Below are 12,998 nucleotides of genomic sequence, written 5' to 3' on the forward strand. Positions count from 1 at the left end.
TATTTATAGAATGCTTACATGAGTTAATAAAGAATAAGAATAATGAATGAATACAATGCTAGTGCTAACGTATAATAACAAACTCTAACAAAATTGCTTTATGGACTTTTATCTGGTAGAACTGTGATTATTTTAGAAGGGTGAGCTTCCTGTATCTTCAACAGCCCCCTTAAAGATGGAGAGTATATGTTAATTACTCCCATCTTGAGCAGCAATCAATTAAATGTGGGAGAGTGTCATGGTTTAGTGAGCAAATATGCTATTTGAGCCGAAAATGGGACATGGGCAGTGACAATTTGTCCAGAGTTGATCTTATCACGAACCATATGGCAGTCGAGTACGATGTGTTTTGTACGTTCGTGAAACACGGGGTTGGCCGCGATGTGGAGGGCAGTTGAGTTATCACAGTATAAAGTCGCAGGCTGTGAGATTTGTATATTCAAGTCATGAAGTAAGTATCTCAACCATGTGAGCTCGCATACAACTGATGCCATGGCCCTATACTCGGATTCTACAGATGAGCGAGATACAGTGGTTTGTTGAACCAACAAGATGATGCGATTTAAAGGGGGAAGAGGTTCCTGAAGGAGGATTTGAGTTCGGACCGCATCATACGAATCTTCAAGTCCCATTAAAAATTGCATGACCTTGTGTCGATGATTGTATCCAATTAACGTCCTGAGCGATCCACATGTGTAGATCGACATTGGTTCATAAATCTCTAGTTCATCCCAAAAACTCTTGAGTTGGTTGTAGTATTGGCTCATTGAATCATTGTCTTGGATTAGTGAAGAAATAGATTTTGTAAGCTGTAATATGCATGGAGCATTTTGGATGGAGAAGCGATCACAGAGATCCTTCCAAACGTTTGCCGCTGTGTCTGCATGCGCGATGCTTGATCTATGTTCTGAACCAACTAAATGTTGGATCCAAGCGATGATCATATCATTACATCACACCCAAGGAGTAAAGAGAGGATCATATTCTTGAGTGGGTTTGGAAATTCTATCGTCGATGAATCCGAGCTTGTTTTTTATATTGAGTGCGCGGCGCATGGTCCTTGCCCAGGTTACATAATTTTCGGTGGTGAGGAGGTCTGGAACCAATGGAGAAGACGCACCCTCACCAGGTTGAATATAGTATGGGCTTGCGGGATGATGTGGATTGTTTTCAGGATTGGATGGTGGCATGTTGGAATCTGTATTGGAAGAACTCTCGGTCATGTCTCTAGTAGCATATTAACAGTAACGTGCGAAAAGCTTAAAGGCAGTGCACATAGGTTGAAGAAGGCTGGAAAAACAGAGAGCTGCACTTGTATTGATTTACGTCACACCTATTTACATAAGAATTGTGCTATTTATAGAATGCTTACATGAGTTAATAAAGAATAAGAATAATGAATGAATACAATGCTAGTGCCAGCGTATAATAACAAACTCTAATAGAATTGCTTTATGAACTTTTATCTGGTGAAACTGTGATTATTTTAGAAATGTGAGCTTCCTGCATCTTCAACACTTTTATCCTTGGGGTTTTTTTTATCAAGGACATGGGGATGAACAAGGCGATGCTTAAAGGCTTGGTCGAGGATGGCTTGTTTCCATTATGTTCCACCATCAGTTCCTTTTCTCCTGTTGCTTTTTAAGCTACTAGAGTTTCCAGCACCATATGGCATGCACAACTAGGCCATCCCAATTCAAAGATTCTTAGATTGTTACTTTCATGCTTGCCTACTTCAAATAAAAGTGTTTCTTTTTATGAAAGTTGCACAATTGGCAAATTTAATAAATTATCTTTTACAACTTGTACTGCTCGTGTTGAACAATTTCTTCATACTCTTCATATGGATGTTTGGGGGCCTACACATATACTCTCTTAGGATGGCTTTATATTTTATTTAGTCATTATTGATGAATATTCTCGCTACATATGGCATTTTTCAATGGCTTGTAAAACTTACTTTCAAACTTGTGTAAGAATTGTTCAAAGTGACGGGGGTGGAGAATTTGTTAATAACACGTTAAAAAGTTATTTTTCTTCTAATGGCATCATCCATCATTTGTCTTGTCCTGGCACTCCCGAACAAAGTGGTATAGCTGAAAGACAACATCTTCAAGTTGTTGAAACCGGGCTAACCTTAATAGATCACTTGTCTCTTCCATCTAAATTTTGGACTGCTACATTCACTACTTCTATTTTCCTTATCAATCGGTTACCTACTCTAATTCCTGATGGCAAATCATCATATGAGTTAGTATTTAAAACTCCAACTTCTTATGACACTTCGAGAGTCTTTGGTTGTGCATGTTATCCATACTTGATCTCTTTTGGCCGCTCCAAGCTTGATTTCAAATCAATTCGGTGTGTTTTCCTTGGCTACTCACCACATCACAAGGGATATTGCTGTCTGAATACACTTTATGGTCATGTATATATCTCACGACATGTTCTTTTTTATGAAACCATATTTCCATTTTCTACTCAACAAGAATATTTTCAGGTCCCTCTCAAAGCCTTTAAAGTTCGGTCTCTACCCGCTAGTCTTGAAAATGCCTCGGTTCAACACACCCGCATATCCCTCAGCCCTTAATGTCCCACTAGTCCTTCTCACACAGATCTGGCCCCATCTGTTTCCCAACCTGCAGTGGTTCCAGTTAAGCTCAACTTGGTTTCTATTCCTTCTTCACCACAAGCCATCCAAGCATAAGGCCTAATTCGCACTCACGCCATGATTACCCAGAATCAGGATGGTACCCATAGGCCGGAGGTATTTTATCAACCCGTCATCCTATTCCCACTTGTTTTGTGGCTGATTTAGCCGCCCAGCCTTTGGAGCCCAGAAACTATAAACCAGCTTTCAAAGATCCAACATGGAAGCAAGCCATGCAAATTGAGATTGCATGCACTTCATTGAAACCATACATGGTCTTTAGTTCCCAAATCCCAAGTTATGAATTTAGTCAGCAGTAAATCAGTCTTTAAAATTAAGACTCAAGTCGATGGTTCCATTTAAAGTAGGGTTGTAAAAATAAATCAGAGAATCGGCCCGGACTAGTTGGTTCGGTCCGTTTTGGACCAGTTCCTCCATTTTAAAAATCGATCAAAATCGATCCAATTCCAATTTTGGGTTTTTTGGCAGCAGATCAATTTGTATAAATATATATTTTTTAATTAAATTTTAATATTATATATGATATTATATATAATATATAATTTTATATAATATATATAAAATAATGTTATATTATAATTTATAACATAAAATTTAAATTTTAAACATGAACATATCTTTGATCATATGTTTAAATATAAAGTATATATATTAATTACATTTTATGACCTAATAAATTCTCAACATGTTCATTTTGACAAATACATTCATAATACTAATACTAAAATCGAAAAATCGGACCGAACCAGTAAAATCGAAAGTACTGGTTCAGGAGGGTAATTGGTGCGGTATCGGTTCTTGAAAATATAAAACTAGTGTAAATCAGTTCGTTTACCAAATTTGTCCCAAACTGGACCGATTACACTCCTAATTGAAAGATCTAAATCCTGTCTTGTCGCCCGTGGCTTCACACAACTTCTTGGACTTGATTATGATGAGACCTTTAGTCTCGTTGTCAGGCCTAGCACGATTCATTTAATCTTGACGTTGGCCCACTCCCAAGATTGACCATTGAGATAACTTGATGTGAGTAATCCTTTTTTACATAGTGATTTGTAGGAAAAAGTTGTTCTCACTCAACCACTTGGCTTTGAGGATCCAATTCACTCAGACTATGTTTGTCGTCTTTACAAATCTCTCTATAGTCTTAAACAAACTCTGCGAGCATTGTACATGAATTTAACTCTTTTATATTTAGCAGATGGGTTTTCAACGGAGTCCATATGATGCCTCTTTGTTTTTTCATCCTCAAGGATATGATATTATTTTTCTCTTGATTTATGTCAACAACATTATAATTACTGGTTCTTCTAGCTTATCCATTACTCATTTTCTATCTCATATGTCCAAAGTTTTTCACATGAAAGATCTTGGAGCTTTGTATTATTTTATTGGTCTTCAAATCTCATTGCCTCTGGCGTCTAACCTTCTGCAATTGAAGGAACCCCTCTTAATGATCCAACTTTGTATCGCCAAATGGTTGGCTCTGTCCAATATTTGTCGTTAACCCAACCATATATTACTTTCACCGTGCACCTTGTTTGTCAATTTATGCAAACTCCTTGTGAACTTCACCTAGTTGCCATTAAAACGATCTTTCGATGTTTAAAGGGGACTCTCTAAATCTTGGCCTTCACTTCGTTAAAAAGCCTTATCTCAACCCTTACTGGCTTTTACGATGTGGATTGGGCAGGATCTCTGGATGATCACAGATCAACTACCAGGTTAGCCATTTTTATGGGAGGTAGTCTGATATCAATTTAGGGGTGTAACCGGTCTAGTTTTAGATAAAATTTAGGATCAAACTGGTATATACATATTTTACATTTTTGAAAACCGATTACGCATCGGTTAACCTCCTAAACTGATACCTTTGGTTTTATCGGTTCTGGTCTAGTTTTAATAAAATGCAAATGTGTTAGGCCATAAAATGTTATTTATATATATATTTTATATTTAAAGTATATGATCAAATAAATTTTCATGTTTAAATTTAACATTTTATGTTATAAATTATAATAACATTATCTTATATATAATTATAATTTAAATTATTATTATATATTATATACAAAGTATATACAATATAAAAAATATTATATATAATATTATAAATTAATTTAAAATATATGAAATAGTGAACCGTCCGGTCCTAAAAAGCATAGAACTGAGACCGAACTAATACCGGCCAATTTTGGAATTAAGAGAACCGATTCCGGACCGGTTCAGGCCGGTCCGATCTTTCGATTAAATTTTACACCCATAGTCATTCCCCTTCTATAGCCAACCAACCCCCCAATGGACGGTGGAGATCAATCTGATCTAATGGCTCACATGAATTCTCTAGACCCTTTCAGAGAAGTCTACCACCTCTATAATATTCTATAATCTCTAGAATATTTAAAGCATCTTTACACTATTTTAGAGGCGTTACTCTTTATAACTCTTTTTATAACTTCGTAATACTTTAGAACCTTTCGAAGCTTTCTGCAATTGCTGTTTGGCTATCAAGAATACTTTAAATATTTTTAGAATATTTTATTATTATTTATTATTTAATTATTATTTATATTTATATTTATTTTTTATTATTATTTAATATTTTATTATTATTTTTATTTTTATTTGTTTACTACCATTCACAACCACTCTTCTCAATCAAAACTTTACTCTAGCTTTCCTGTTACACGTGCTGTATACATTTTAGTCAGATATTGTTAAAAAGGAGAAAAGAAAAGAGAAGTAGAAACAAACAAAGGCTAAAAATATCCTGTACCATGTGCTTTTCTGGAGTCTTGACTTTTAGTACCATGTGAATCTCACCAGAGCTTTTCTGTTACACGTGCTTAGACATTTTGTTCAGATATTTTTAAAAAGGGGAAAAGAAAAGAGAAGATCGAAACAAACAAAGGCTAAAAATATCCTGAGATGGCATTATTTTTTTTCTTTTGTCGTGACATGGAATTTAAATAATTTTCATTAGAGCTCGCATATTATTTTGTAAGAAGACTTTTCTTTTTATAAGACTTATTTTAATTTAAAAAATAAGATGAAATGAAAATTTTATAAATAATAATAAAATAATTTATGAATAATAGTAAGATAGTTTAAATTAAGTATTTATTGCGTTTTGAAAAATAAGAGAGAAAAAATTAAATTAAAATATTATAAAATTAAAATATTGTTAGAATATAATTTTTATTTTGAAATTTGAAAAAGTTGAGTTGTTTTTTGTTTGAAATTTTGAAAAAATTATAATAATTAGTTTAAAAAAGTTGTAATGATTAGTTTGAAAATGTTTGTATTTAAATGATGTTTGAGAAGAAAATGATATATGATGAAATAATATGAGATAAGATGGGATGAAATATGTTTCCAAACATCTCCTTACTATTGAAGGTTAATGTATGTATGAACAGTTTTGGAATTAACAATATAAGTGTGTTAATAAATAAACTTATTAGATAAGTTTTTTCTAAAATAATATTCTTTCACCCAACAAGATTTCAATTTAATTTTAATTTTAATTTTTTATTTCAATACATTGGAAGACATCTTATTTGTCTTTTGAAGAATATTTCTATTTATTTTGACTTTTCAATTTTTAATTGACAATACATGCATAGAAAAAGTGTGGTTAGAGGGATTTTTATCTGGGAAATAATGTATCCCTCAGGATTCCCACCGAGAAAAGCTAAGGATTTCTTTTTACTTAATGGTTAAACAAGTTTTGTTCAATGAATTTGTGATTTAAAAAAAAATGTTTAAAGGGATTAAAAATGTTTGAAAAAAAAAATAAAACAAAAAAATTTACACGTTTGGTGCCCACTCTTGATGGCTGTAGCATGATCAGTTTTATTTCCTCAAGTGGGCCCGTGTCGAAAAATAAAGTAATTAGACCCGCATCCGAGAAAAAACTAAAAATAGGCCCACGTCCATAAATAAATGGACAATGCTAGGGGGGCAGCCCGCATGTACAGTTGGACGCGCCCCATTGTGTATTTAAGATTTTATTTTTATTTTTTTTAATATCTTTAATCATTAAGGAAATAAATTATAATTTTATTAATAATCACTATTTTAAACATTAACTAAAAAAAAAAAGAATGACAATACCCGAGCGATAATTTTGGCCTGGTTTGGATAGTAAGAACCTCTTATTTCATCTTATCTCATCTCATTATATTACATCTCATCTTAATATCAAAACATTACAAATACAAATATTTTTTAATTTTAAATATCCAACTTTTTTATCATATTATTATTTAATCATTATAACTTTTCCAAACTTTCAAACAAAAAATAAAAAACGATTCAATCTTTTCAAATACTAAAATAAAATAATATTCAAACAATATTTTAATTTTATAATAATTTTATCTCTTTCATTTTTCAATATTTTATAAAATATTATAACTCAAATTATTTCAATATTATTTACAAATAGAGTAATGCTATGGATTAACAACTGTTTACGACTGATCCGTAACACAAGTGACGTGTATATATATATTTTGCAAAACACTAATATCTTTCCCCTCTCTCTCTCTCTCTCTCTCTCTCTCTCCTCTCACTGCCCAATTCTCCTTCAGCCAAGCCCGGCACTGTCGTGTGCCGCCTAGCCTCACCGCCACCAACAGCCACTCCACCACATGTCGGCAACCAAATCAGCCACCACCGATCTCCCCATGAGCTGCTCTCTCTCCCATGCGGTAACCCAACCGAAATGGATTTCACCCATTTATCTCCACTTACGCCACCGTATGCGGCCACCCAAGCCACCGCACTTCCACCACCTCACACTGGCGACCACCTCTTGCAGATCTACCCACCACGAACCTCCCTCTCCCTTTTCGTCGCACACACGCAAACTACCCATAAAATAGGTTTCACATGAGCTCGAGGCTATCGATGGCCCTATTGTCGCCGTGCGTCGGTTCTAGTCCCACTGAGCACCTCCCATGACCACCGCGACTCTTCCTCGAACTCCTATGAGCCAGCCAAGCCCTTCACCTCTCTCTCGCTTTCCACCTCTCATCCATCAGCTCTTTCACTCATTCATCAGCTCTCTCTCATACCCCGCCTGATAGTATTTCGAATTCGGATGGTAGTGGTTAGGGGGAGAGGACGAGTGACGGGGAAGGAAAGAGAGGAAGTAAACATTTCAAAATGAAATGTGTGAAATGAGAGGGAAGTAGATTTTGTTGTGAGGGTGTTTTTATCATTTTACTATGGTATATTTGGGATGATCTTAAACAATGGCTGATGTCAATATTATTTCTTACAAATAATATCTTATTTCCTTGTCCAAACTATGCCTAAATATATACGAGAAATGCTACAAATCACTCTACTGTACATCACACTCTCCACACACCTCACATAATTTTTTTTTTTTTTTCACCCCAGCACGTTGAGTGTACTGGGGACTCTACAAACAGTAGAGTGTCATTTAGATTTTTTCAAATATATACACATTCTGAAATCAGATAAAAGTATCAAACCGTCGGATTAATCCTACGGTAAACATTATATCCACAACACCGTAGGGTTTCGGTGGCAGTCGGCAGGAGTGGAGACGGGAGTCGTGCTGAGGATGGGAGGGAAAGGAAGGAGAAGAAGAGAGAAAAACTACAGAGCAGCGCATGGAGGCTACAGCCGCCTCCCTCCCCCACCAAATCCTTCCCAAGTCGACGCTCTCCCCTCCAAGCTCCGTAAACTCATCTCCTTCACTTCCTCTCACTACCCTAAACCCCAAGGTTCTCTCTCTCTCTCTCTCTCTCTGTATATGTATCTTATATGCACATGCTTATGGCAAGGTTGTTGTATCTCAAATGGTTTTGTGTTTGTTTCAGGGTCTGCTGCGAAGGATGGTGATGCTAATAAAGTATGTTTCTTCTTCTATTCTTATTTCGTCATTGCGATCCCTTCTCTGCCTAATAATAATTCGTTATTGAGAAAGATAGCAGACTAGCAGTGTTGGAATTCATCTATGATTTATGTTTGGAATCTGGATTGTTGATTTTACTGCCGCCAGTTGGTTGATATTTGAATGCGCTTGTTTCTGTTCCCGACACAAATGTGGCCATTCATGATTTTTGAGAGATTCACGAAAACATGTCGACAACTTTGAAAATCCGGTTATTTCTCAAATGATGATTGGATTTTTCAGGATGAAACTAACCAGCGCTTCCTTAAGCATTCGTTGGATTTTGTTTGCATTGATTTTGGTGACCATAGGTTCTCTGTTTTGTTGGTTAATCATGATTTCATGTTTTTAATGGCATTTATACAGTGTAATTTATTATCATGGTACTTGTAGAATGCAAACTTTCTAGTTTTTATGTTAGATCTAGTTACCCATCGTACTTAACCCGTGGGGGTTGGTTCAAGTGGTAAAGGCCTTGGGCTTGGGGTATGCTCTCCCAGGTCTAAGGTTCAAATCCACTTGGGTGTAAACAATCTTTAGGGGCCATTAGACTGAGGGATTTTTCTTTTGAATTACCAAAAGTGCACTTGTTGGAAACTCTTTTTCTTGGGCTTGTGCAACCCTGGGATTAGTTGAGACTCCATTCCCAGATACCTGGTGCCAATACAAAAAAAAGTTACCCATCATACTTGTGTTTGATGATGGCTAACTACCGAGCCCTAACTTCCCTAATTCTATTTAGGCACTCTTCCGAGCCTTGCGTATTAGCTATAGTGCTTTGACTAGAATTTTGCAACTCACTATGAGAAGTGAGCTTTCGATAGCTGACTACTTTTATTGCTGGAAACTCCTTTTTAATAGGTAAGCAAGAACTTTATTGATACGAATTTTATAGCTGGAAACTTAACAGAAAAGTACCAGTTGATCGTGGCTTAAAAAACCAACTTTGGATTTTCAATTGTTTTCAATTTTTATTGGATGCTGAAACTAGGAGTGGCCAGTATGATAAGCTAACAACTGTTTGGATCTTATTCACGTTTGAAATTAGGGCTATACAAGAAACCGTAAAACGGAACGGGACCGACTCAGACCGGCTGCCGGCTGTTGAATTTGACCAAAACCTATGTCCAGTGATTCGGTCCCAGTTTGAGGCTGGACCAGACCACTGAACCGACCGATACTTGAAATGTTTTTTTTTTTTTTAAAATTATACATATATGAAACAACGTTGTTTCATTTAAGTGAGTGAATCGACGTCGTTCTGGGACTTAATGTTTGAAAAAAATATAAAGGAAACGGCTTCGTCGTTTCCTTTTAGGGTTTAAACACACGCACTCACCCTTCTTCTTCCTTATTTATTTCTTCCCCTTTCCGATTTCACACCAGTTCACAGCGCCGCCCCACCTCTCTCTCTCTCTCTCTCTCTCTCTCTCTCTCAAATCGCACATTGCGGTGTCATCTATCTCAAATCGCAACAACCACCGAAGACGCCGCCAAACTGACTGGAGTTACGCCGAGACCAATGTAGATGGTTTTCTCCCCCTTCACCGGGCGGTTTCGGTCGAGATTCACACCATTTCAAGATATTGGTGCTGTTTTCGGTTTTGGACTGAAACCAAAATTGAACCTTCGGTTTTCACCCCAATTTGAAATCTTACTGTCGCGGGGAGGGGGGGGGGGACTAGGGTATTGTCATATGCATTTTTATCGCATTACAGCAATTTTTGCAAAATTAATTGATTCCTTCTCCTTCAATCTAATGATAAGTTTTAACTTGTGTATGAGATCTTGTATGTCTTGTATTTTTTTAGAAAACCCATGCAAAGGGTGTATCAGACCCAAATGGGATCACAGATGGAGGTGATAATGAGATTTTGAGGACACCTCAACATCTAGACAGTGGTGATGACACCACAAATGAGAAGAGAAAGAAAAAAAGAAAGAGGAACAAGGTTAATGACCTTAGATTTGAAACAACCTTAGAGAACTCAGATGCTCGTGTGAAACGACGTGAGCGCAAGAAAAAGTAAGCATTTCACTGTACTTCATGTTTTTAAGCAACTTGTCATTGGCATGTAAGAAACCTCATGGCTATAATTGGTACCGACATGTTTCATATTATCTTCATAAATCCTGAATGATTTTATTATTTGACTTGAACATGTAGAACCATATACTAAAATTATTTGATGTTAACGGATTCGGGTTTAAACGGGTCAACCTGCTTAACACGAAATCAATCTGTTTTGATCCATTTAGAATTTATTTCAAAATTAAAATTTTTTTATTGTTCAATTGTAATGTTCGTAGTTCTCAGTATGCTTATGTTTTTATTGTTTGAATTGTAATTTTAGACTTATGCTTATATTTGTTATTGTATGGTTTGTAATATTGATATTATTATATGTTAAAATTTGAAAAATATTTATATATATTTTATAAGATATTGTGGTTATTAATAAATATAGATATTAACTTTTACGTAAAATTATGTTAATCAGATCAAATGAGTTAGGCATTTTAGTTCAACTCATTTACATGAAAAAAAGGGTTTAAATGAATCGTGTCATGTTAACATATTTATAATTAATTATTACATATCTAATTTGGTGTTCAGTGATCAGCAAAAACTGTACAGTTTCTATCATCAAATTCCTTGTTTGCTATTTGGGTGTGCATGTTTGCATACTCCAAGGCAGTATTCAAGTTTTCAGTCTTGTAAAGTTTGTTTTTTGGGTGTGTGATATTGTACCGAGTCAAGGAAAGTGCTAGCAGCATCTGCACTTGTACAAGGAAATGACCGGTCAAGTTAGAATCATTCCATCTGGTATTGAACCAATGTGGGCCTAGTTACTCATGCTACTTTATCATAATTCACCCACACATTGTGGGACTCAAACAATCTGGAGCTTCACAAGCATACGGAATCTGAGTTTAAATACTGGTGTCTGTACAAAACTGCCTACCCCATGTCTCCAGCCAATGATATAGGATTCTACTTTAATTGTTTTTTAACATGTGTGGGTTAAGTTCGGTATTCTTGTTGTAGATTTTCCTGATCCTGTTTTGACAATACTTGTGTTGGTAATTTGTATTTAACTTGGACATACTTTCGTTGCCAACATTTTAAGAAAATAAATAATCATTGGAAATGTTTTTAGTTTTTGAAGAACATATTTCGGGAATATAAAAAATCCATGTAATGCCAATGATATTTTTGCAGTGATTAATGTGGTGTGATTGTTGCAAAAGCAAACAGATGGGGCATCCCATGGTTTTATTACCTTTTGCACTAAGCTCAGGTGTGCTCTGTTTACTCAGCAGATATGTGATTAGGTCTAAAATTTACACAGGTACTTGGAAGTGAAGAAAAATAAACATAAAAAAGCAAAGACTGGAGTGGATTGCGACTTTCCTGGACATGAGGAGATCAAATTTGGAGAAGTAGTTGAAGCTCCACCTAAGTTGGTTGGTCTTCCTAAGGTATCATCATTAATTTTTAGTGTTTCATTACAGATTGATGATCTTCCGTGGACAAGAAATTTTAATTCTTTTTATATTACTGCTATTATTGAAGGCATTCAAGAATGTCCAAGGTGCTTCGCAAGAGAGGATTCGGTTGCAGGCTATTGAGAAATATAGGAATAGCAAGGGATGGGCTTCAAGGCCAGGGATTCAACTTCCTCCTGCAACTACTTCAACAGCATTTTAGTCAATTTCGGACTATTTTTGAAAATATTAAACATAGCTTTTATTTTTGCAAGAGGGAATCTCATACACCCGTTTGTGTATTATTGAGGACAGGAGGGCTCACTCTCTCCCAAATTCTGTAATATGAGTGGAAAAAGAAGGCTTGATGGATCATTATCTCTTGTATTATAAGAGTTCAGAAATGTTTTTCACTTGGGAAAAGAGTTTTGTGGTCTCTCCGCCTTGTTTCCAGCCATTTGCTGGTAGGATTTCTTTAACAAGGGCGGCATCAATTGCCCATGCAAAGCGAAGGCACAAGTACTACATTCAGCTGTAATCCAAGACTCAAATTGAAATGTTAAATTGAGGAATATCCTGAAACCCTTGATGGAAAAAGCTTAAATGCCTAGATAGTTGAGTTTAAGTAACGGCTATTGGCCTCATGTAAAGACAGCCAAGCCAAAACTTCTGGCATCTGCTTTTGTTGCGAATCAGAGACGGAGAGGGTGGTTAGAGGATTAGTTTTAGGTATTCTTTTGGTTTTTCTCAAGCTGGGGGAGTACTGATGGCGGTGAGCATTAGGGCAGAGAGGGCTCTTCGATGCATGTTTGGAATTGCATTATTGTTTTCCACTTACCCAAAAAGAATTGGACACTTTTTAGATTAAAAATTCTACTCATCATTCTACACACCACACTTCTGTAT

General features: G+C 35.8%; 1 protein-coding gene across 1 annotated transcript; it reads left to right on the forward strand.

The window, feature by feature from the left end:
• The first annotated feature begins 8,203 nt into the window (after positions 1-8,203).
• On the forward strand, positions 8,204-12,507 carry LOC109006931. The gene is made up of 5 exons (XM_018986378.2): positions 8,204-8,433; positions 8,530-8,561; positions 10,415-10,629; positions 11,957-12,086; positions 12,181-12,507. The coding sequence occupies exons 1-5, from the start codon at positions 8,271-8,273 to the stop codon at positions 12,313-12,315; spliced, it is 675 nt and encodes a 224-aa protein (XP_018841923.1). The 5' UTR covers positions 8,204-8,270; the 3' UTR covers positions 12,316-12,507.
• The last annotated feature ends 491 nt before the right edge of the window (positions 12,508-12,998 follow it).

This window comes from Juglans regia, chromosome 7 (assembly GCF_001411555.2).
Source record: "Juglans regia cultivar Chandler chromosome 7, Walnut 2.0, whole genome shotgun sequence".
NCBI classification, from domain to species: domain Eukaryota; kingdom Viridiplantae; phylum Streptophyta; class Magnoliopsida; order Fagales; family Juglandaceae; genus Juglans; species Juglans regia.